Below are 24,594 nucleotides of genomic sequence, written 5' to 3'. Positions count from 1 at the left end.
ACTAGACGCTTCAGGGAAAGATAGAGTACCGATTGTAGCCCGCGGCATCGCGCAAATATTCTTCATGAAAGCAGAAGAGAGGGAACAAGCGGATAAAGTTGTGAATGTATGGGTCCTACACATGTATGGGTTTACAGTAAGGTGTCGGATAATATTGCCGCACTCATACGGTGTCTTTTGTATTATTAATCTCTTGGACAGTTGCATATATCTATATAGTTGAAAGTTTGACGAACAAGACAGCAACTAGTAAGCAGTTTGATAAATGAAACGAATTTGATTACTATGTGTTCTCTAATATACATTATCAACAAAAAAAAAAAAAAAAAATTGTAAAGAAGGTAGTTTCTCACCTATGCTTAAGAATGTAAATACATTGTTCATTAATGTTTATCACGTTATTTTTTTCTGTTTTCTTTTTTAAAAATATATCCTTGCTTGGTTTTCTTTGTATGTCACGAGGCATTCTTCATTATTCTATAATGTTTATCATACATGCCTTCAATGAGCAGTCAATGCGGGCCTGAGTTACTTCAACGAATTGGCTTGTCAATGGCAATTCTGACAGATTTTGTTTGAGTGTAATTACTTAAGGCAGCCTCACCCATTTCACGTCCAATACCTGACTGGCCAAAACCACCGAAAGGAACATTTTGGTGAAAGTTGTTATACGTATTAATCCAAACGGTACCAGCTTTCACTCTTTTGGACACATCAACGGCCTTGTTAATATCATTAGTGTGGATACCGGCGGCTAACCCATATTCAGAATTGTTTGCCATAGCAATTACTTCATCAGCGGTAGAAAACTTGGAAACAGTTACGATAGGACCAAACACTTCCTCCTTAACAATTCTCATATCTTCTTTGACGTCAGCAAACACTGTTGGCTTGACGAAGTAACCTTTACTGCCATGCCTGACACCTCCAGTCACAAGACGAGCCCCCTCTGACTTTGCTACATCGACGTACTTCAAAATTTTATGCAGCTGTTTGTCAGATGTTTGAGCACCTTGGAAAACTTCCTCATTAAATGGGTCACCAACCTTTAGTGACTCGGTGTATTCTTTTAATTTTTGTAACACTTCCTCATATACTGTATCTTGGATGTATATTCTGGAACCAGCACAGCAAACTTCACCAGAGTTGTAAAAAATACCAAAGGCAATGTTTTGAACGGCCTTATCTAAATCGGCGTCAGCAAACACAATATTTGGCGATTTACCTCCCAGCTCCAGTGTGACTTTTTTAACGGTATCGGCGGCAACCTTCATAATATGGCGGCCGGTGGCAGTAGAGCCGGTAAAAGCAATCTTCTTCACGTCTGGATGTACACTCAATCTTTCTCCAACAACTCTACCGGAGCCCGGAAGAATATTGACTACACCAGCGGGTATGCCTGCTTCCTGGCATAACTGGGAAGCGAAAAGGGCAGATAATGGAGTTGTTTCAGCGGGTTTCAATACGACAGTATTACCTGTAGCCAAAGCAGGCCCAATTTTCCACGACCACATCAACAAAGGGAAGTTCCAAGGAATTATTTGGCCACAAACACCTAATGGTTCTTTAATCGAGTAGGTGAAATGGTCTCTACCCGTATCAATAACGTTACCGTAGATTTTATCTGCCCAACCACCGCAGGAACGCAAATATTTGGACACTAAAGCGACGTCACCGCGTGCACAAAACAATGATTTACCGTTATCCATAGATTCAATGGCAGCCAATGTTTCTTGATTTTTTTCAACCAGGTCAGCTAAGTTGAATAACGCTTTAGCACGAACCTCTGGCTCTACAATAGACCACTTCGTGTCAAAAGCTTTTTTAGCTGCTGCAACGGCTGTATCAACGTCGTCTTCCATAGCCTTATAAACAGTTGTTATCTTTTCTTCGTTAGATGGGTTGATCACATCAAACGTCTTCCTTTGCTTAGAAGCAACAAATTCACCGTTGATGAATAAACCTGTTGGTTGTTCATAGGTATGACCATTTGGTAGAGTGATTGGAACGCGTAATGGTGCTTGTGAATAAAGGCGTAACAAGTTTCTGCTGAATAAGTTGGAATTCAGAGCTGTAGCTCTTGTGCGAGAAAGCATTTCTTCTTCTTTACCTTTTTGTCGATGTTGTGAAGCGGTCTTCTATCTTAACTGCGTCAGATCAAATACTTATTGTATTGTTATATATGTTAATGATATCAAGAAATCCTAGACCCAAGAATTAGTTAAGGCCTTCCCTCTATATAGGGCTTATATAATCTTGTTTTTGTTCTGTTCTTTGAAGCCATTCTCATCGAGAAGCTCTGAGAAACTGCGTAGTGATGAGTCAGAAGTCTTTCAACATTTTCAGACACACACAACCCCCTCAGTTCGTGAAAAAAAAAAAGAGAATAGCTTCCATATTTTGGCGCCTTAAGCGGTATTCTGAAGGCTGCGCGAGCCTATTCAGCCTAATACGAAAAAAAACCCTACGCACGTTCCCGGCGTTTACCGTAATGGTAATTAAGAGCTTAACACTACGGCTAACGAGCTCCTCAGTTGTGCTACGCTCAGAGTTCAATTAAGTACTCGCCAGCCCGGTAGCGGCCAAAAAAATAAAAAAATAAAATGGGACCCTTTTTGTATACGTATTTATGATGTGTAAAGGTTCTTAGGCATAGCCACAAGAGAAAAGATGTCTCATCGGAAAATGAACTTTTCAGACCGATAATACGTCCTAGCGAAAGGGGTTTATTTATTGCTTGGTGTTGAAACGTGACTAGTACAAACCGAGCTTCCGAAACGTGAATATTTTTATTGTTCATGATTACCTATAGATGTATACTTTCTATATATGCGTTTATATGAAACTAAATTATTTGTGAGCTTCTTGAAAAAGACGGTCTAATGCGCATCCTTCGCTTATGACATTGGAATTACAATTTCATAATTTAGTGTTAGCATCATTATATTTCAATCTTAATATAAAGTTGATAATGACAGCAACCAATAAGAAAAAGCATAACAAAGTAGGCCCCAATCTGTCATCGTAAGGACCTGAACCTCTACGTCTAATTGCAGCAGCTCTCCAGTGGTATGTCACAAGCGCGTATATCATTGTACCCATAGCAACAAAAGTAAATAGTCCTGCACTAACTCTACCTATCTTGTCACCAAAATTCAGCAAACCTACACCAAGGCCTCCCAACATAACAGTAAAGTTCAACCATGACAAAAAGGTACGCTCATTCGCAAAGAACACTTTAGGCTCTACTCGTGTGGGCAAAGCAATCTTTTTCCCAGGTGTTCTTTGTAATAATGGTGCTGAAGACATATTGTGGAAATCTGGCGTAGTTTTTATTCGTACTCAATAGACCAGTAAATCGTACGTAACGTGTATGCGAGTTGCTGGTTATGGAATATGGACTCTTAAATAGTGTTATCTATTTTGTATAATGCAGCATTCATTTTCTTCTCTCCGAGGCACGTGCTAATATCTATTTCAGAGTGAAGTATCACCAACCGTAATAAGCGATACAAACCGACGGTTATCTGATACGTGCTCGAAGGTACTTAAAGAGAGAGCCTCACTTTATTCGATCTCTAATACTGTTCTTAGTTTGTTATGTTTAGTGACCCTTATCATTTGATCAGACGGCGGTGTTCATATACCTATTTTTTTTGTAAATTCCTTAACTAAGGAAGACGTTCCCTTCCCCCTACTAGCGGGTATTATCCTGCAGTTTTTACAAAACGCATTGTAAATTTTAGGATAAAAGTTAGCGATCACGGCAAGTCAACAACAAATAACCATGCAGATTGAAATAAAGGATGGGAGGAGTGATAACTCTCCTTTGCCCGAAGAAAAGCTAGTTTGGTTAATTCAAGAAAGTTATGACAGTTTAAGAGATGACAATGAAACTGATCCTTCAACTAAATCAATTTCAAACCTCCTTATAAAATTGGTTCTAGAAAAACTTGAAAAGCACTCTTCTTTATATAAATATATTGTTACGGTGACGACATTAGATATTGGAGAACTCAGCGGAGGAACCGCCAATTTCTCATTGAAGAATGATACAGGCGCATCCTGGCAATCTAAAAAAGATGGTATATTCAACTATAAACTGGAAGACGAAAATGACGCCAAGTGCTATTTGATGACAATTCTTTGGCTGCACAAGTAGAGATGTATTAGTATATCTGCTTTAATGTTGCCGGCTTAGAACTGCGTTACTTTGTAAAATGATATTGTCAAGAGCGGCTTCTGGGGGTGCGAGAGGGATTCTGCACCCTCGCACTCCTTACAAGGATAGTATGAAACGTCCACGTTAAATTATTCGACTTTTTTTTTATGTATATATGCAAAGTAGATAAAATAATTAGTAAACATACATAGGGGGTACCCTTTAGCTTGGCATTAGAATTGAAACCAATTTTTTTATCAGAAATAACGAAAGAAAATATAAATTACACCTTGAAGTAAAAACCCAAATTTTGATAAAGAATAGAATTGAAGAAATAAAAAACTTAGCCCCTATTAACCGGAACACATTTCACAGGCTTCTGGGTTATCAATAGCACATGCTATAACTTTAGAGTTGTAAATGTCGAACTCCGTTTCCTCATCATCTGCGATGGGGGCAGCTTTTTCTTCATTCGTTGTTGGGGCGGGTACTTCAGGAACTTCTACCTTAGACTCTTGGACTTTCAACTCAGCAATTCCTTTAGCTAATGAATGGTTACCTGTTGGAGCTGGTGATGCCTCTCTTGAAGCTTCTGAGGAGCTATCTAAAGATGGAATAGTTACATTTGCAGCTACGGCTGCAGGCACAAAATCGCTGGCAGCGTAGCTTGCACTGGAAGCCATATATGTGGGACGCTTTAAGTTAGAGATATCAGCAACGTTTTCAGTAGCTTGATCGGCGATCTTCTGGTCAATAGTAAATTGAATCGCAGCAGATGCGGCTTGGGTTCTCAAGTAGTACATACCGGTCTTCAATCCCTTCTTCCACCCGTAAAAATGCATACTTGTTAGCTTACCCATAGTTGGGGCACGCAAGAACAAATTCAATGAATGAGATTGATCGATATAAACAGAACGATCGGCTGCCATGTTAATGATAGTCTTTTGTGAAATTTCCCAGACAGTTTTGTATAAATCCTTCAATTCTTGTGGAACATTTGGTAAACCTTGAATGGAGCCGTTCTGTGTAATCAAATACTGTTTCATACCCTCATCCCAAATACCTAAATCAACCAAATCGCGTAGTAAGTAAGGGTTCACAACTTGGAATTCACCGGATAAGACACGACGGGAGTACATATTGGAGGTAACTGGTTCAAAACATTCATTATAACCCAATATTTGGGACGTGGATGCAGTAGGCATTGGTGCCATGGTCAAAGAGTTTCTAATACCATGCTTCATGACATCTTCCCTCAAAGTATCCCAATCCCACATGCCGTAGGGTTTTTGGTCCCACATATCGAACTGAAGTATACCTTGAGAAGCTGGAGAACCTTGGAAGGTTTCGTATGGTCCGTCCTTTTGAGCTAGTTCACAAGAAGCTTCCATAGAGGCATGATAAATTGTTTCAAAGATTTGGATATTTAGTAAACGGGCCTCTTCAGAATCAAAGGGTAAACGTAGCAACATGAAAGTGTCAGCCAAACCTTGAACACCCAAAGCAATTGGTCTATGTCTCATATTGGATCTTTTCGCTTCTTCAACAGGGTAGTAATTACGATCAATAACTCTGTTTAAATTACGAGTAACAACTTTGGCAATTTCGTGTAATTTTTTGAAGTTGTATGTAGAAGTTTGGCCGTCCTCTGACGTTTCAATGAATGCTGGCAAGGCAACAGAAGCCAAGTTACAAACAGCAGTTTCGTCCGGAGCTGAGTACTCAACAATTTCACAGCATAAGTTTGATGACTTGATAACACCTAAGTTTTTTTGGTTAGACTTTCTGTTGCAAGCATCCTTATAAACGACAAAAGGTGTACCCGTTTCAGTTTGTGCTTCCAAAATGGAATACCATAATTTTTGAGCCTTAATGGTCTTACCACGACCTTCTTTTTCGTAGCGGGTATATAGAGCTTCAAACTCGTCGCCATAACAGTCGCTTAGACCAGGAGCGGCTGTTGGAGAGAACAAAGTCCAAGTCCCATTCTCTTCAACACGCTTCATGAAAAGATCAGGAATCCATAGAGCAGGAAACAAATCTCTTGCACGAATTTCTTCTTTACCGTGGTTCTTTCTGATATCAATAAAATCAAAAATATCAGCATGCCATGGTTCCAGGTACAGGGCAAAGGCGCCAGGTCTTTTGTTACCACCCTGGTCGACATAACGGGCGGTGTTATTAAAAACACGAATCATGGGAATTAACCCGTTAGAGGTACCGTTTGTACCAGCAATGTAAGAACCAGTTGAACGAATATTATGGATATGTAGACCAATACCACCAGCAGTTTTGGAAATCAAAGCACATTCTTTCAAAGTGTCGTAAATACCCTCGATAGAGTCCTCCTTCATGGCGACCAAGAAACAAGAGGACATTTGAGGTTTTGGAGTACCAGCATTAAACAAAGTTGGAGAGGCATGAGTAAAGTATTTTAGAGACATTAAGTTATATGTTTCTAGAGCCGCTTCGATGTCTCTGCCGTGGATGCCCAGTGCGACTCTCATAATTAAGTGTTGTGGACGTTCGGCCACTTGACCGTTGATTCTTAGTAAATAAGAACGTTCCAAAGTTTTGAAACCAAAATAACTGTACTGGAAATCTCTGTCATAGACAATTGCAGAGTTTAATTTATCCTTGTTTTCCATGACAATATTGTAGACATCGTCAGAAATCATGGGAGCGGGCTTACCAGTAGCGGCGTTGACGTATCTATAAAGATCTTCGACAACTTTAGAAAATTGTTTCGTAGTTTGTTTATGTAAATTAGAAATGGCGATCCTAGCAGCTAAGGTAGCGTAATCTGGATGAACAGTGGTCATGTACGCACATGTTTCTGCGGCTAAGTTGTCTAGTTCGATTGTTGTGACACCTTCGTAGACACCAGAAATGATACGTTGGGTGACCTTAACGGCGTCGATATGTTTTGGGTCTAAACCATAGCATAAGCGTGATATACGAGCAGTGATCTTATCAAATTGGACAGGTTCTTTACGACCGTCTCTTTTATAAACGTACATGATGTTAATATATCAGCAAAGGAAGTGTCGTTTGTGATTGTTTCTCCTGCTCTGAAGGGGATAGAAAAGGAGGAGATGTGATTAAATTTGATAGAGAAATCTTCAAACAATGAAATATCAGCTCCTTTATATAATTTCTATTCAATGTTTCCAACTGAACTAAGGCAACAGGATAGACTCTAAACTTGTTATTCTAAATCGTGAGCCGCGGACTTTGTTGGAGGTTTCTATCGAACACGAAACTAGCTACGCCAACTTATTATTTCTGACCTTTGAGAAAAAAATTTCCATATCGTTTTTACGCGTCCTCTATTCAACACCCACTTAGATCCTGCAAGGATTTCTGTGTCCTGAGGATCAAAATGACGCGTTTGCTTAGAATTTTAAAAAAGAAGCAATTAAAGTAACAAGGGATGGCCTTACCCGACCACATTTTACGCGTTTTTCCTTTTTTAAAGTTGACTGGGTGCCATATTAATGGGATGAAACGCGTAAACAAGATCGTTCCAGGGCTACGAAATATTTCTCCCCAGAAGTGGCCGTAAAATAACCAACGGTAGTAAACAAAGGCCATAGAAAGGCCAGCATTGGCCTGGTTACGAGATTTTCCTCTAAGGAATTCCTTTCTATCAAAGATTCTCCTTAAGAGTAATCCTGCCAATCAGTACATTTCTATGGTAACGCCCTCTTTTGTGATATCCAAATACGGCAATCCTTCTTTGTTGCCGTGATGTCGCGGTGCCAAAAGGAAAGACTATACTTTAGCTGTAAGGAGATCAAAAATCGTGAAATCAATAATTATTTCTATGTCTATTCAAAATTAATAGTGAGAGGCACTCTACCCCATGTAGTGCGTCGTCTTTTCCTGAGTATATACATTTATATATATTGCTATCTCTGTAGATCTACTGTACACTGTGATCAGAGACCAATAATTTTACTTTCGGGGATACCAGCATACTCTCCATAACCCATAGCAAGATTAATATTTTGCAGACATTGAGTGGCTGCACCTTTAAGTAAGTTATCGATAGTTGCACAGACAACTACACGATCTTCAGCGTTATTCAGTTTGAAACCACCAATAACCACACCATGGGTGCCTTCAATATCTTTAACTAGCGGGATATCATTAATGACGTGGACTAGCTTTTCGTCTTTGTAAAAATCTCTGTATAATTGCCTAATTTCATCAAGAGACAAGGAACCTTTTTTTATAGGAATAGAGACAGTCAAAGAGATACCCTGAAACCACTGACCTACATGGGGGATGAACGCAACTTTGTGTCCAATACGAGCTGAGATTTCGCGTTCGTGGATATGATCACTTAAAGCGTAAGGAATCAAGTTATTGTTCAAAAATTTGGGATCGTTTTTTGGAGAAGGCTTTGTCCCGGCACCAGAATATCCTGAAACACCAAAAACAGTTGGGAGACCACTGATATACTTTGTCAACGGAGAAATACTTAATTGCGACCCAGTGGCATAACAACCAGGATTAGCGATCTTGGTAGCGTCAGCAATTTTTGCTCTATTATTCAATTCTGGCAAGCCATAAGCCCAGTCTGATTCTGATACAAACCTGTGATCAGCAGATAGATCAATAATCTTGGATTTACCATTAACACTTTGAATTGTCTCAACAAAAGGATCACAAACTTTGTTGGGCAATGCCATAACCCAAAAGTCCACAGCATTTTGCTCTTCCAATTTTCTAATATCCTGTACTTGCAAATTTTCATATATAATTTCGGATTTTGTATAGTCCTGTAACTTTTGACCTTTCAATTCACGAGAAGAAACATGGGTTACCTCTAAATATGGATGGCCGTTGATCAAAGACACTAAATTCTTACCTGTATAGCCCCTAGCACCAATAAGCGCAACACGACCTGGTTTAGTATTGGCTCCCTCCGGGCGGGGAGTAGACCTAGTCGAATACGACCTAGCTGATTTGCCGTTGGAAAATACTCCGCTACTTGCTAATGGGTTTAGGGGAGAAGCAGTATCACAAGATTTCACGAAATTTTCAACCAACTCGGAGATTGTATTTATATCATTAATGCCGTACCAGAAAAAAACTTTTCCGTTTTTCAAATATGAACCTTGAGACTTGTCAAAATGCCATGCAATGTTAGCATCATCTTCACTAACTACCCATTGTAAAGCAGGGAAATCACGACGCAAAACATTAAATACATTATCGGTGACGTTATTCAACCAAGCTGCATCAGAACAGACAAATTTGTCCAGTGTGGGGATTTTTGTATCTTTTTTTACAATGGCTACTGCTTCAAGAGGTTCATCGGCATAGGAGACAAAATCGGAGTTTTCCAAATCTCTTAAATAGGAAGCAACAGATTCTTCGCCGGAAATAATGCCAGTGTCCCTTTGGAGAGCTTTTCTCAAAGCATCAGCAGATGGAAATTCACCAATGGAAGATCTCTTCACTAGTTTGTAGCCTCTCCTAATCATAGTACCTGCACCAGAATCAGTGAACAGTTCTTTTTGTAGATCTTGAACATTAATGATTGCGACTGAAGAAGAACGTGGAAGGTAGTCCAATAGTTCTTTGATTTCTCTAATTTTTAATTTGGTACCATACTTGACCCAACTTTGTTTCATCAAATCATCATATTCTTCATCTAAATTGATCATTGAGATTTTTTCCCCAGTGGATCCATTGATAATACCCCCTTTCTCATTTAGGTAAACGATTTTTAAAGGTTCAAAAACACGGGCCAGTTCACCAGCAGCTACATCGGCATTGACATTCAACATCTGGCCTGAAGCAGTTTCGGCTAGAGAGGTCAAGATTGGTAAGGCACCCGCTTTGATAGATGCTTCAATTGGCTCTTTTGTAACATTTTTAATGTTGCCCACTAGTTTGTACTTATTCTTATCCAAATAGTCAGCAGTGAAGACACCTGAAGTAATGGGTCTAGCACGGACCCCCAACTGTTCTAATGCAGTGACCAGCTTAAGATTTTGTTCCAGAAAACATTTTCTAACTACGGCCATTGTGTGCTCATCAGTAATTCTGATACCATCAATGTAGTCCGGTTCAATTCCTTGCGCTTCTAACCTTCCATTAACTTGAGGACCGGTACCATGTAGAACTATTGGATATAGACCAACATGATACAAAAATGCTAAGCAGGAAGCCAATTCGTGTAGATTGTCGCTGATAATGGCACCACCAACCTTGATCACAGCAAATTGTTGTTGTGAAACGGAAGTGAAATATTTCAAATATTGTTCAACTTCTCTCTTTGTGCTGATATTGTTCAATAGTTGGATGACAGTGGACCTAGTAGCTGAAAAGCCATTAGTAGATGAAACGCATCTCTTTGAGTAGCCAACCTTCTTTCTCGTGAATGTAACAGATGGTGGAGCTCTCAAGGGTATAGATGCAAATCCTGCTATAGTGGATTTGTTTATTGAAGAGACAAATTTTTGAAACCTGGAAGCATTAAGTCTCTTCGTTGAGACGAGTAAGCTAGCAGATGGCATAACGATGATGTCCTATTTTCAACTTCTGATCTCTCTTTCTTTTGCCTTTAGTGGTATATGTATTAAATATGCTACGGCTCTGAAAAATACTATCCAGGAAATGTTCCTAATGGAAGTGGATAGCGAACAACAAGACATGCGGAGGCCCTTTATATGAAAAAAAAAATAAAAGAGTCAGTATTTTCCACTATTCGACCACAGTTTTTTGATGAAGACTGAGTCATTCGGATAAGAATTTCAGCCAAGTACGAAAGATATTCGTTGAAAAAAAAATGTGATTTAAGTGAAAAAAATAGCGACGTATGGGTTCGTGCATTATGATAATTTTATGACGGTTATTCCCAATGAATTAGTCATTTCTTGCAACGATGACGTTTTTCACAAGTTGTATGAGTAAATGTATTGTAAGTAGTATGTGCTATGGCACCATCCAGCAGCTACATACGTTTTCACGTAAAACGCTCCAAAAAAAGGCTAATTATTTTTTTCGTATTTTTCTTTTTAAACACTGAGAGATTATAGATTCATGAGAAATAAAAGTAGATAAATTTTACGGTTATGCAAACAAGAAAAATAATCAAAGCCAGTTTAATTACCGGCGATAATTTTTCTTCCGTTAATTAGTTGATTTAATAAATCAGAAGAGTTTCTCGAGGTCGTCTCCCCCATTTGTTGTTGCTGCATAGGCACTTTATGTTGTGGACCAAAGATACCTGGTGGAGGGGTACTGACATTTAATGGTGGCTGAATTTGCTGTGGGACAGTCTGCAGCCTTATTGGTTGGGTTGATGCTTTCGTATTATCTGTAATTGCAATATTGTCATTTACACCAACATTTACACTTTGTAAGAACTGAACAACAGAAGCAGTATAGTCTATTGGCTTTATAGCCAGTATCTCCACAAGTTTGTTGGCTAATATGTTGTCACTCTTCCTGGAGGCCTCAATCTTGTCCCAAGAAAACAAAGATGGATATTTTTTATAAGTCTCTTCATCAATGATATTGGATTTGATAGATATAGGGCGCTTTTGATAACTTGAGAGAGAATGTAGTCTTGCATCCAGAAAGTCAACAGCATTTTCTAGTGCATCATAAGGATCTTTGTACTCTTCTGCAGCAAGAGAGTGCTTCTTCTTGCTACCATGTGAGTGACTTGTGGCATTGCTATTTGTGGTGGTTGTCGTAGTTGTGATAGTGGTTTCTGTTGTGGTGGTGGTATGATGGCCCAAAGAATCATTTAAAGTTGGCAAGTTTATGGAGCTGCTGTTTTTAGAGAGATTGATAGATGCTATAGGTGTCGCTGACTGGGTAACACCCCAAGGATTTGAACCTGCAGGGACCGGAGCAGGAGTTAATACTGGCGTTCCAGCACTCGTATGGCTGTCATGATGCAATTGAGCTCTCATTGCAGCCGGAGAAGGTGTGCTTGTGAAATGTTCACTCAGTAAATTACTGTTTGAACCGGTAGCACTGGTAGGTATATTGTTGTGTATGCCACTTCTAGGGAATGCAGTTCCACCACCTTGCTGTTGCGCTTGTTGTTTGTTGTGGAGTTCTCTTTTATTAAAAGAATCAGCTTCTTCACCAGGTTCATGCAAAAACATACAGTTGGGGTTTGGGCATGGCAATCCTCTTAAATAAGAGGAACAGTATTTAGTGGTACCGTACGCAGCCTTGATCAGGCGGCCATCCATGTATGTCCCGTCTACCTGGGCTATACATCTTGCAGCATCATCCTTGGATCCGAAGGTTATGTAGACACCGTAGCCTGGTGAATGGTGGTGATAATGCTCGCCGGCCGCGTTGTTAGAATGAGGTGTCTTTCTATTAACCACAATCTTATTTATCTTACCATATTGGCCAAAATATTTTTCAGATTTCAGGGTGGGCGCAACTTCCTCGTACGGAACAGGAGGATTGATGCCGACAACATACACTAGATTCTTTTGAATAACTCTAGTACCTGATAAATGCTTTCTGTTCGTATATTCATTCTCCTTACGTTCTTTTTCTCTATGCTTTCTTTCTTTTTCCTTCCTAGCGAGCTTGGCCCTCTCCATTTTTAACTCCTCCGGAGATAATGTGACGTATCTAACGTTTTCGTCATCATATTTACGACGACATGCTGGGCAACGCCCATTTAGTTCTGGATTTTGCCTGATATTGTTGTAGCAAAACTGACAAATTTGGTAACCACAGGGACAGGGAAAAAAATTTTTATCAGTAATATCCATTGGCTCAATACAAAGAGGACAGTAATCTTCTTCATCTTCCGATAAAAATGACGTATCGAAATTGCTTAGGGCGTTATGGATGGCTTGCAAATTTTCTTGAACGTGAGGATTCATCATTATGACTGGATTATTGTGGGGTACTTAATTGGGTCTTTTTGCACTTTATATTAGTTTTTTAGGATTATTGTAAAAGTGACAACAGTAGTAGTTTAGTTTACTGTTCAAATCGCTATCGAAAACCCTAGGAAGGCCTTTGCTGTAGTAAACGTTTTGATATGCTTTTCGGAAATTTTGAGAAGAAAGAGAAAGTAAAAAATTAATGTTCATGCATTAAATTTGTCACCCGGAAATATACACTCGAGTGGAAAGTTCGGGTAACAGTTCTCGATCAGAAACATCGATACAATCACCACTTGAATAGTAATTTAAGAAGACATTTTCAGGCACCGCGAGGCAGCGATGATACCAATTTATGGCGCCTTCTTTCAGGCCTCGTTTCAGGATTCAAATAAAGAAGAGCTTGGAAAGTTGGTTAATCGTAAATCATTAAAAGGTACATAAACTACTTAGGGGTGGAGGTAGGATTCAGTATTAAGGCATTCTTTACGCCATTACTTTTAATTTGCGGCTACAGGATGTGTTTTGTAATCGACGAACACCATGGCATCCTCATGCGTGCAAACTACTTTAACGTCTATCTTGAAAGGTCTATTATGATACTCCGTTTCCTCGCCGTAATGCCAGGTGATCTTGTCAAAAGTTTCTTCCTTCGATTTTTCATGAAATTTAAGCTCAGGTTTCCTAACGGCTTGCTTAATATCTTTCAAAAGATGTTTTTCAATATGCTGGTGCAGGTGACGCACGAACTTCTTGGAATGAGAATTTGCAGAATCACTAATTTTTTCAGGATCCTCATGCGACTCGTGTAGCACAAATGGTGGGTAGTAGTTCAGCTTACAGTGCAAATGATCAAAATCATCATCTTCAGTCTCATTGGCAATGAATGTTTCAAAACCCTGCAGATCTTCAAAAACCTTAACGGTTTCACCATCCTCCGTGGTAACTGTTTGCACTTTTACTTCCTTCTTGTCTTTTTTTGTCATTTAGAGTGGGGAAAAAACTGTTGATATTTATATTATATGTTCTGTAGGCGATTGTTAAAATATAACGCAGAGCTTGTCCTCCTATTGAATGTTTTAGCAAAGAAATATGAACTTGAGAAAAGGAAAAATTTAAATGCGTGCGAGAAAGCCTCTTGCCTTTATATACACACACAATCAAGTAAAGCAAAGACACCTACATTTTTTCACCCAGCAATACCCCTTAAGAACGTCGCCCCTTTCATTCTATATTTCATCCATTATACGGTAACTTTCAATGCCCCTGAGCACAGGATACACATTTTATGGAAGCCAATTGCCGTGAGCCGCCTACATTGTGCTGGTTGCCTCGAGCATGAGTATTTTCTTAGCACATTCGCAATCTCGCCACACCGCTTCCGTTCCTTCGGCCCCTGAATCTGGGGTAAAAAAATAAAACAGTCATCTCGAGATTATATCACCAAAAAAAAAAAGAAATGACAACACGTTTTCATAATGCGGAGTTTAGACCAACATTCGACTGCGTGCATATCGGAAACGTTGGATCTCTGGTCTGGCTTCTGTGTTGATGGCATATGTATAAGCCACTTATGATGAACGCTTATTCTATTGCTGTCAATTTAATGAATTGAGTAAAAATGCAAGAGTTACAATAAAATCGTGATATTGCAATCCTCATCAGTGGATGTTTTAAACGAAGTGCATAACTTTCGACTCGATAATTTCAGTCGAAATTGCGTACCGGCATATGGTACCTCAGTAAAATACGTTCGGAAATTGTTTATATATATATATATGTGTGAACTCTTGGTAGATTATGTCATTTGTTAGTAGAACTCATGTCCTCCGTAGTTGAAGGAACCGGAGTGAATGGATAATACTACGCAGCCACAGTTCTGAGTAAAGTGCGAGATACGCCGCTATGTTAAAAACAAGCGCCCGTTGTACATATTTTGGCAGAGAGTGTGACCAACTGCATTAAAATGTGACATCTCGCACTAAATTTGAAACAGACGGAAAATAATTAAACAGAGTTGTTTTGTTCTCCATTTTAGTTCTATTAACGCAATTAATAGTATATAATACGCACGTAATTAACGTTGATGTATTCAATTAATCACTGACGGATAAATAATTAACGTGGTTTCTGAGCTTTTGTATTTGTTTGCACCGAGAAAGTAATAAATCAGTGTTAAATTATGACAAGGAACTTCTGCATAATTCTTAGGGTAAATTTTCAACAAAAGTCCAAGATTTCCAAAAAACTCTGCCCATCTCGTTGAACTGCTGCAGCAAGTGTATTGTCTCTAAAATTAACATCCCAAACTTGATCAGCACCACTCAATGTATCTGAATGAACCAATAGCCCACTACTTAAATTGTAAATATTGAGCAGACCTTCAGACCCACTTACTAACACCTCATCAGAAGCGTGCAATGCAGTAGTCGTATTTAATTCTGTGTTATTGAAGGAAAATTTTAGAAGGTAAGTGTTTGCATCCCAACATCTTATTGAACCGTCTGCAGCGGCACTGACTAAAAATCTATCGGATAATGTTAATAAACCGACTAGGGCTGTGTGACCATGCAAAACGTACATGGCATCAAGTACCTCGGTGTATGGTGATGCGGAGTTTGCTACGTGAGAACGTTCTTCATTATTCCGAATGTCTTTCAAATCCCAAATTCTAATGGTAGTATCCATGCTGGCGGAAATGCACCTTTTCCTTTGATGGTCATAGATAGCTGAATAAACACGGTCTTTGTGCCCTCTTAAGATACGTAGACATTTCATTTGCGCGATATCCCACACGATGAGTGTGCCATCATAAGAGCCACTAATGACAATATTACCGTGGCCTGAAACAGTTCTTACAGGGGCCATATGTCCTCTTAGAACACCTACAAAATATGGATTCTCCTCGGGAGTGTGAAAGACTAATGGATAATCATGCTCATCCCCATGATCAGTAGCAGAGGATTCCTTGGGCAATTTCCAGACGTGTAAAGTATTATCTCTCGAACCAGTAACAATATACTTGATATTTTTATATTCCACTATATCGAGGCACCTCACCGTGGAGTTATGACCTTTAAACACATGGGTACAACAGCCTTTCTTAATATCCCAAACCCGTACTGTTCTATCGGTAGAACCACTGGCTAAGATACCACCATGGGCATACTTCAAAGCCCAAACCCCACCATCGTGGCCTGATAGTTGTAGAAGAAATTTTTTATTTATCGAGTCATAGACTCTGATCATTTTATCATCTGCCCCTGTAATGACATAATTGTCTTCAAATTGCAAGCACGTAATAACACTCGTCACGTGGCCTCTTAACGTAGCTCTTTGTGGCGTAAAATCAGGATTAAACCAATTTTCCGAAACAGACATTGCAGATTTAACTTTCAGGAATCTGTTTAAGCTTCGCTGATGGAATTTAAGCTATTACACCATGGTAATTGAGTACGATTTTCTTATGGTTGAAGCATGATTTGTTTATGTTGGAATGAAATTCTAATTTCACGCATCACGTGTTGGAATAAGAATTAATTATCATCTATTTAGTGGTATATTATCACATGCGGTGTAAGAAGATGACATAATGATCGAGAAACAGTCATTAGATTTAATGGAAGCTGAAATGCAAGGATTGATAATGTAAAGGGTAATGAGTAACAATATATAAAATGGAAGGAAAATATTAATAATATTACATAGAATTATTGCTTCCCCTTTATGGATACCAATATCCACGAGGAGAACTTTTTGATATTCTGCATGCCTAATATTTTATAGCCTTTATCAACAATGAAACCCAACAATTATCTCAAATGTCACCTAAATCTCATCACGATATGGATAGGTGGAGTGAATATGTTCTTGTTAAATTCATTATTTTGATAACACTTCTCTTTGATCAGATGTGTAGTTATAGGCACTATGGCCGAGTGGTTAAGGCGACAGACTTGAAATCTGTTGGGCTCTGCCCGCGCTGGTTCAAATCCTGCTGGTGTCGTTTTTTTTCTCTGATTATAAATCGAGATTTTAGGCAGAGATGCCTTGAAAATGCTGCGTCTGTAAGAGCAATTAATCTAGCTTTTTATTAAACATCTCAATCAGGTCAAGAATCTTTTGTTGTTGCTCATAAACTGACTGCTACACTGCGGTAAGTTCTCAGATATAGCAAAGCTTGAAATGGGTTATTATTCGAACATGCAAAAGTGAATGACATATACGATGGAACTAGTAGGATCCGTTTATACATTCTTACGGGTTTGAACAGCATCAGCGTCTTAACTAGGACTGTTTCTTTAAACGCGACTTCATTAGTTATCAAGGAGTGGTGGAGATTTTTCTTACTCGGTACGATTTAGCTTATTTTCAGAAAATATATTGTGCTCATCTTCATTACATTCTAGGTTGATTTTTCTAACAGTTGGAAGAAATTGACAAACGGAATTTAGGGATATTTCGGAGATAGATTTTCCTTATTATTTGCGGTGTTGGAATGGTAAATAAACTTTGTTCGTTAACAACTAATAGCTTTATTCTTATTACAAGATGATATTTTATATACCCATTAAAAGGTTATATGAATTATTATATCAAGAAATAAACTCCAACCGATATCAAATCTGGTAGAAGCTGAAGCGGGGGTTGAGAGTTCTACAAGAGCATTGAATGTAAACATGTACAAAGTGGCAAAATTATTTATGACCTTATGGCGATTGTGTTTTGGGTTGCTAGTCCATGAGAGGACTTTTAGTATAGTATTTTTACGTATAATATTGTTATCTATCAAAAAAAATGGGTCCCAGAAAGTGCTACCAATCCATGTTATCAAACGCGGCCTTTGTTATTTATGTCTTCTTGGTTTCATTCAGCACTGGGATTTTTTCTTAGCAACAAAATGTAAAAAAAATAAGAGCGCAATATAGCGTAGTATAGTTGCGAGCAAAAGAAAGTAATATAGCTAACATGATAGGGTTAAGAAACAAAATGTATGAATTTCTCATTAGAAATTTGCATCGTTATTGAAATTTTTTTCAAGTGTCAGTAATATGTCTGAGATGACACAAATTTAAAATACATTTACTAAATAGGCTGGCATCAGCTAACCCGGATGGTTGAATCCGGCTTTTGCTACTTGTTGTCCGATGAAAAGGAGCGGCTTCCCTTTTGCCCCAGATTTCCATTCATCCGAGAGGTCGCTTATCAGACTTCGTCATTTTCTCATTTCATCCGAGATGATCAAAATTGAAGCCAATCACCACAAAACTAACACTTAACGTCATGTTACACTACCCTTTACAGAAGAAAATATCCATAGTCCGGACTAACATTCCAGTATGTGACTCAATATTGGTGCAAATGAGAAAATCATAGCAGTCAGCCCAAGTCCGCCCTTTACCAGGGCACCGTAATTCACGAAACGTTTCTTTATTATATAAAGGAGCTACTTTACTAGCAAAATTCTTGTAATTCCTCTTCCCTTGCTAACTTCTTCTTGTTTTCTTTTCCTTTTTACACACAGATATATAACAATTGAGAGAAAAACTCTAGTATAACATAACAAAAAAGTCAACGAAAAAAATGCCTATCCCCGTTGGAAATACGAAGAACGATTTCGCAGTATTGCAAGCAAAATTGGATGCAGATGCTGCCGATATCGACAAATGGTGGTCTGACTCACGTTGGAGTAAGACCAAAAGAGGTTACTCGGCCAGAGATATAGCTGCTAGACGTGGGACATTCCCGCCAATTGAATACCCATCTTCAGTTATGGCCAGAAAATTATTTAAGGTATTGGAAAAGCATCACAATGAGGGTACAGTCTCTAAAACTTTCGGTGCCCTAGATCCTGTCCAGATTTCTCAAATGGCGAAATACTTAGACACCATCTATATTTCTGGTTGGCAGTGTTCATCAACCGCTTCCACCTCAAATGAACCTGGCCCAGACCTAGCTGATTATCCAATGGACACTGTTCCAAACAAAGTGGAACATTTGTTCAAGGCTCAATTGTTTCATGACAGGAAACAACTAGAAGCCCGTTCAAAGGCTAAATCTCAGGAAGAACTTGATGAGATGGGAGCCCCAATTGACTATCTAACGCCAATTGTAGCTGACGCAGACGCGGGCCATGGTGGTTTGACCGCAGTCTTCAAATTGACCAAGATGTTTATTGAACGTGGTGCTGCAGGGATCCACATGGAAGATCAGACATCCACAAATAAGAAATGTGGACATATGGCAGGAAGATGTGTTATACCCGTACAGGAACATATCAACAGATTGGTGACTATTAGAATGTGTGCCGACATCATGCACTCAGATTTGATTGTCGTTGCTAGAACTGATTCAGAAGCGGCCACTTTGATTAGCTCAACAATCGATACTAGAGATCATTATTTTATTGTCGGTGCCACCAACCCAAATATTGAGCCATTTGCCGAAGTTTTGAATAACGCGATAATGAGTGGTGCATCGGGACAAGAACTAGCTGACATTGAACAAAAATGGTGCAGAGACGCCGGACTGAAGTTATTCCATGAAGCCGTAATTGATGAGATTGAAAGATCTGCCTTACCAAATAAGCAAGAATTGATCAAAAAATTCACCTCTAAAGTGGGTCCATTGACTGAAACATCCCATAGGCAAGCCAAAAAGCTCGCTAAAGAGATTCTTGGCCACGAAATCTTCTTTGACTGGGAACTACCACGCGTAAGGGAAGGATTGTACCGTTACAGAGGTGGGACACAATGTTCTGTCATGAGAGCTCGTGCATTCGCTCCATATGCTGATTTGGTATGGATGGAATCTAACTATCCAGATTTCCAGCAGGCCAAGGAGTTCGCTGAAGGTGTTAAAGAGAAATTCCCTGATCAATGGCTAGCTTATAATTTGTCTCCATCCTTTAACTGGCCAAAGGCCATGTCTGTTGATGAACAACATACCTTCATTCAAAGACTGGGTGACCTAGGTTACATTTGGCAATTCATTACATTAGCCGGTTTGCACACTAATGCTTTGGCTGTCCATAACTTCTCTCGTGATTTTGCCAAGGATGGGATGAAAGCCTACGCCCAGAATGTTCAGCAGAGAGAAATGGACGATGGTGTTGATGTATTGAAACATCAAAAATGGTCCGGTGCAGAGTACATTGATGGGTTATTGAAGTTAGCTCAAGGTGGTGTTAGCGCAACAGCTGCTATGGGTACTGGTGTCACTGAAGACCAGTTTAAAGAAAATGGAGTAAAGAAGTAGGGCATGAATTGACCACTAAATCCTCCGGGGCTCTCTGACAAGTATATATATTCGTAATCTCAATGTATATTTTTTCATATATAAACATGCGTACTTAAAAAATTTAAACTCATCGTTACTGCAGTATCTAACGACTTTTATCCTGTTGTACTCCAACTAAAGGCAGTAACTATTTCTGTATAAGGAATTTCGGCTGGAATGCCTTTCTCTAGTCGCAAAAACGAGTCAACGAGAATTTCTACGACTGAGTCGACTCTTTTTTGTTCTCCTGGTGACTAAATAAACCAGTGCCATTTCTGGCCCACGTCTGGTGCCCGAATGATTGAATCGAGCTAATCCCGAACATAATCATAGCATCGCCCATTAGTGCCGTGAAGTGCAGGCGAGGCAAAAGGCACGACCGCATGGGAAAAAATTACCTTAGTCATCTTGGAAATCATTCAGAATATTAAGGAACATGAAAACGGGTAACCAATGTTTACCCCGCCTCTTGTCGAGAAATTCCACCTGTTCGGCAATTGTTGCCGCTCTTCTAAAAAGCAAAAGGCGTTTTTTTTTGACACGCCTCTTACCTCGCACTCCTAGCTCAGGTCTCCTACATACTTTTCTTATGAAAGCCAAGCGCGGGATGAAGAAAAATAAAATGTGACAAATAGTGCCACTTCATAGTGAACTCGAGAGGCAAAATTAATCACTTTGTTCTCCCTTTTCTTTTTTCTAGGTGTTTGGAGGAAGAAGCTTTCTGTAGAAATAACGTGCCCGTTAAAAAAGTACTCGTCATCTTTTAGCTGCCGCATACATATACATATACATATATATATACATTATATCGATGCCACAAATCGGATCAGGTGCTCTTGTTCTATTTTGCGTTCTTGCTTTCCCTATTCCTCCAGCTGTATATAGCTTTAAAAATACTCACACATCTCCACAAGAAAAAATTTCAGATAAGACAGTTAGAGTTATAGCAAAAACTACAAGATGATTAACGATACAGGGAGCTCCAAAGTTCAATTGGAAGGCGACCATAAAGCAGGGAAATATGCTGGTTATGGTACCACACATAAGATCAGAGCTCAGTTAAACTTTAGTGATGAAAAGAAATGGAAAAAGTTTTCTAGCAGAAGACTAGAACTCATTGATTCATTTGACTTGAGTCAGCACAAAGCAAGTGAGCAAGACGATAATATAAAACAAATAGCCACCATCCTAAGAAACGAATTCGAGTATCCTGAGACATTTTCGGCAGAATTTGAAAAACTGGTTACTGCTGCTGTTCAATCGGTGCGAAGAAACAGGAAACGTTCCAAAAAGAAATTATTAGACTCGAAGAAAAAAATTGCTAGTGGAAAAGTTCAAAAAATTCCTTTGTCTCCCCCTAGCTCAAGTAACATGGGATCTTGTTCAGCTTCTAACGCATCGAGCTCTGATGAGGAAGCCAGTGTAAAAGAAGAACCTAGTGAGCGGCTTCCTCCTTCTCTTAATACTATAACATCACCAAAATTGCTGTCCTATTCGAATGGCCGCGCTCTTCCACCTGTACCCACTCACGTTCGCTCTTTACTGAAGAAGAATGCGTCGCTTCTTCATGATCCAACAGCGCTATGTGCACCTGGCGCGGATGAAACAATACAAAAGTTTCATATGGAAGCTCAGCCACCAGAAAGTGACCAAGAATACGACTTCATTGCCAAATCAATAATTATTGATATTGTGAATAATGCTATTCCATTACCCGAACAAATTCAAAGAGATAAATTCATTAGGCCAAATTTAACAGAAAAGACAGGGTGCCAAAGCAAAGTCGTGATATCTAACAATTTAAGAAAACTCATCCTGTCAAAGATACATAACTCAAGAACATGCTTAGATATTTCTAAGGATGAAAAATACCTGGATTCTTTCGCAAATTTAGAAACACTGGGCAAACATTCCTTAATGGCTTCCCTCTCCTTTGTAGTAGAAAGCAGCTTTTCACATTTACCATCTTCCACAAAGCAATATCTTACTGAACGGTTATCATCAATCGATTTTTTGACTATACTATCGCAAAGGCTATTTATGCCTGCTACTCGCAGACTATTCGCTGATCTGCCACAAGAAAAAATTCAAGTGAGAGTGCTGAATCTCATATTAGGATCTCTTGTGAAAGATTATGGATTCGATGCATCTCTGGCTCCTATCAACGAAATTATCTATCACATGACGCTCCATCAATACCCGCTGGTTTGTATTAACAAACAACCGATTTCAATGACGCCAAACTCCACACCTGACGCCTTGAGCGTGCATTCTTCAACGAAAGATGCAAGCAGTCCCGATAAAAGAGAGTCTCGAGTGACGACATCTATCACGTCGACGAATAATACTATTATTACATTGCCTTTAAGAGAGGCGCCAAATACATACGATGGTGACGGATTAAAGATGCTGAGCGCGATTTCATTGCAGATTGAAAATTCCACGGTTTCCGAACCATTCAGTACTATTTCAAAATAAATAGGCGCCTCTGCATCAGGCGCCACCTGCATTACTATAGACTATTTATCATAGCTTATTATCCCTTTATAAACATTGAGACTTTCACAAAAAAAGTTTAGTTTGTGAACTCCGTTGCTCATTTTTTGACTAGCATATTACAACGACGATGGTCGCTGTGTATGTAATGCAATGAGCCTCCGACACTTTGGTTATAATAACACAGATTTATTTAAAATAATCTACACATGTTTACATATGCAACAATTTTTGCACCTTCATATACAAACTACTACGGTCGTTTAAAACTGGGGAAGAAACAGAACATGAATGAAAAAAATCTCCATAAAATGGCTTAACTTATCATCTTCTGTAACCAGAGCGGTTATTACCTCTTCTGTTTTTACTGACTCTGGAACGGCTGTTTACACTTTTGTTTCTATTTTTCAGTTTACCGGCATTGCTACTTTCAGGTTCCTTTTTCCTACTGACAAGACCTAGTTCTTCGGCCAGCTTACTATTCAAGTCAACACCAAATTTCTCCACACGGTTTATTTGTCTCTGTAGGGAGTCGATATCCGCTTGATCTTGGCCAAATTTGTTGGCACGATGCAATTTCTTAGTTAAAAGATCCAACGCCTTGGCCTTAATTTCTTCTTGTGATAAAGCGGAAGCAGCAGCAGCAGCTTGCTTAGTTTCTGAAACAGTAGTAGAATCTCCATCGGAGGGCTTTTGGACGTCCTTATCTTCCTCCTTTGGAACGGCTGTTTCCTTAGGTTCACTTGGAACTTCCTTTTCAGTATTATCCTGGGAGGTTGGTTCTTCCATAGTTGCAGATTCTGACTCCTGTGCTTGCTTTTGCTCCTGAGGGGGCTCTTCACTCTCGCCCTTTGATTCTTCATCATCCTTTATCAGTCTGTGGACCAGTTCATTCTTCAACCCGCCTACAGATAGATTTCTCTTGGTCAGTAAATCTTTTAATTGAACGACAGTAAGGGAAGAATAGTCTGCCATTGTAACTGCTTATGCTTGCTGCAAGGACAATTCTAGTAGTAAGAAATCAGATTCAATTTGCAAGAAATTATTTACACTTTTGAAGGTAACGCATCCTGAAAGGACACATTTGAACAGGTACCGTTCAAGCTTCTCCCGTTCAGTATTATCAGGCCCTTCCACCAGCTATGGCTGCATTAGGTTTTCTTACCTCGGCTGGAAGGGTCCGGGTAATAAAATAAATCGCCAGAATAAATCGCTGTCCCCAGCCATTTTCGTATGATTTCATACCATTGGCGTAGCCTAAGGAGGTTGACTAATACTGCGTGAAAGGATAGTAAACTCAATCGTTCATTTCCTCTCGAGATATAACTTTCCCTTCTCGTAAAGGAGCAAAGAACAAGAAAAACAGTGAACAACTTTAACAATTAGTAACGTTCATCAGCGTCCAAATCCTAATGCCTACTTGAAAAATGGTTAGTATTATACCCCCTCTCCAGGTATCGCCGTAGCATACGTATTTGGCCCTACCCTTTGGCTCTTGGCTTTCACAGATAATTTTGGCACCTTACCCTGGACGAAAGCGGGCATTTTGTCCCTATCCGAAACTCTCATCTCTGGTTTCGTCTTTAGCGACAAGTAAAATTGTTCTCTCTGCCGTGTTCCGTCTGCGCTATCCTCTGTGCCCCACAATCCGCGGCGTTTCCGAGTAAGCCGCCAACTGAGGACTTTTCGGATGCTAAAAGAAACTACGCTCGGAAAAACTATATGCCTGCCCCTCCCCCTAAACGGGCTCCCACGTGACGTAAAGTAGGAATA

At 39.4% G+C, this 24,594-nt stretch overlaps 11 protein-coding genes and 1 non-coding gene across 12 annotated transcripts; 4 read left to right on the top strand and 8 right to left on the bottom strand.

Moving 5' to 3' along the window:
- Positions 1 to 533: 533 nt before the first annotated feature.
- ALD5 (aldehyde dehydrogenase (NAD(P)(+)) ALD5) lies at positions 534 to 2,096 on the bottom strand (the record flags this gene model as incomplete). Its single annotated transcript, XM_033910000.1, has 1 exon — positions 534 to 2,096. One exon carries the CDS (start codon positions 2,094 to 2,096, stop codon positions 534 to 536), a length of 1,563 nt encoding a protein of 520 aa, XP_033765891.1.
- An 823-nt stretch (positions 2,097 to 2,919) lies between these two features.
- Positions 2,920 to 3,309, bottom strand: VTC1 (Vtc1p; the record flags this gene model as incomplete). The annotated part of the gene is made up of 1 exon (XM_033909999.1): positions 2,920 to 3,309. The coding sequence occupies one exon, from the start codon at positions 3,307 to 3,309 to the stop codon at positions 2,920 to 2,922; it is 390 nt and encodes a 129-aa protein (XP_033765890.1).
- A 478-nt stretch (positions 3,310 to 3,787) lies between these two features.
- Positions 3,788 to 4,162, top strand: TDA2 (Tda2p; the record flags this gene model as incomplete). Its single annotated transcript, XM_033909998.1, has 1 exon — positions 3,788 to 4,162. One exon carries the CDS (start codon positions 3,788 to 3,790, stop codon positions 4,160 to 4,162), a length of 375 nt encoding a protein of 124 aa, XP_033765889.1.
- A 353-nt stretch (positions 4,163 to 4,515) lies between these two features.
- On the bottom strand, positions 4,516 to 7,182 carry RNR1 (ribonucleotide-diphosphate reductase subunit RNR1; the record flags this gene model as incomplete). Its single annotated transcript, XM_033909997.1, has 1 exon — positions 4,516 to 7,182. The coding sequence occupies one exon, from the start codon at positions 7,180 to 7,182 to the stop codon at positions 4,516 to 4,518; it is 2,667 nt and encodes an 888-aa protein (XP_033765888.1).
- Positions 7,183 to 8,103: 921 nt separating this feature from the next.
- Positions 8,104 to 10,695, bottom strand: ARG56 (bifunctional acetylglutamate kinase/N-acetyl-gamma-glutamyl-phosphate reductase; the record flags this gene model as incomplete). Its single annotated transcript, XM_033909996.1, has 1 exon — positions 8,104 to 10,695. One exon carries the CDS (start codon positions 10,693 to 10,695, stop codon positions 8,104 to 8,106), a length of 2,592 nt encoding a protein of 863 aa, XP_033765887.1.
- Positions 10,696 to 11,283: 588 nt separating this feature from the next.
- MOT2 (CCR4-NOT core ubiquitin-protein ligase subunit MOT2) lies at positions 11,284 to 13,047 on the bottom strand (the record flags this gene model as incomplete). The annotated part of the gene is made up of 1 exon (XM_033909995.1): positions 11,284 to 13,047. One exon carries the CDS (start codon positions 13,045 to 13,047, stop codon positions 11,284 to 11,286), a length of 1,764 nt encoding a protein of 587 aa, XP_033765886.1.
- A 500-nt stretch (positions 13,048 to 13,547) lies between these two features.
- RGI1 (Rgi1p) lies at positions 13,548 to 14,033 on the bottom strand (the record flags this gene model as incomplete). Its single annotated transcript, XM_033909994.1, has 1 exon — positions 13,548 to 14,033. One exon carries the CDS (start codon positions 14,031 to 14,033, stop codon positions 13,548 to 13,550), a length of 486 nt encoding a protein of 161 aa, XP_033765885.1.
- A 1,234-nt stretch (positions 14,034 to 15,267) lies between these two features.
- Positions 15,268 to 16,428, bottom strand: RRT13 (Rrt13p; the record flags this gene model as incomplete). The annotated part of the gene is made up of 1 exon (XM_033909993.1): positions 15,268 to 16,428. The coding sequence occupies one exon, from the start codon at positions 16,426 to 16,428 to the stop codon at positions 15,268 to 15,270; it is 1,161 nt and encodes a 386-aa protein (XP_033765884.1).
- A 543-nt stretch (positions 16,429 to 16,971) lies between these two features.
- SPAR_Etrna10S lies at positions 16,972 to 17,053 on the top strand. Its single transcript has one exon. It is a non-coding gene; the product is annotated as a tRNA-Ser (tRNA).
- Positions 17,054 to 18,630: 1,577 nt separating this feature from the next.
- On the top strand, positions 18,631 to 20,304 carry ICL1 (isocitrate lyase 1; the record flags this gene model as incomplete). The annotated part of the gene is made up of 1 exon (XM_033909992.1): positions 18,631 to 20,304. One exon carries the CDS (start codon positions 18,631 to 18,633, stop codon positions 20,302 to 20,304), a length of 1,674 nt encoding a protein of 557 aa, XP_033765883.1.
- Positions 20,305 to 21,285: 981 nt separating this feature from the next.
- On the top strand, positions 21,286 to 22,803 carry VHR2 (Vhr2p; the record flags this gene model as incomplete). Its single annotated transcript, XM_033909991.1, has 1 exon — positions 21,286 to 22,803. The coding sequence occupies one exon, from the start codon at positions 21,286 to 21,288 to the stop codon at positions 22,801 to 22,803; it is 1,518 nt and encodes a 505-aa protein (XP_033765882.1).
- Positions 22,804 to 23,145: 342 nt separating this feature from the next.
- On the bottom strand, positions 23,146 to 23,796 carry THO1 (Tho1p; the record flags this gene model as incomplete). The annotated part of the gene is made up of 1 exon (XM_033909990.1): positions 23,146 to 23,796. The coding sequence occupies one exon, from the start codon at positions 23,794 to 23,796 to the stop codon at positions 23,146 to 23,148; it is 651 nt and encodes a 216-aa protein (XP_033765881.1).
- Between the last annotated feature and the right edge of the window lie 798 nt (positions 23,797 to 24,594).

Source organism: Saccharomyces paradoxus, chromosome V, assembly GCF_002079055.1.
Source record: "Saccharomyces paradoxus chromosome V, complete sequence".
Classification (NCBI taxonomy): domain Eukaryota; kingdom Fungi; phylum Ascomycota; class Saccharomycetes; order Saccharomycetales; family Saccharomycetaceae; genus Saccharomyces; species Saccharomyces paradoxus.
This window is presented reverse-complemented; position numbering and strand designations above follow the sequence as displayed.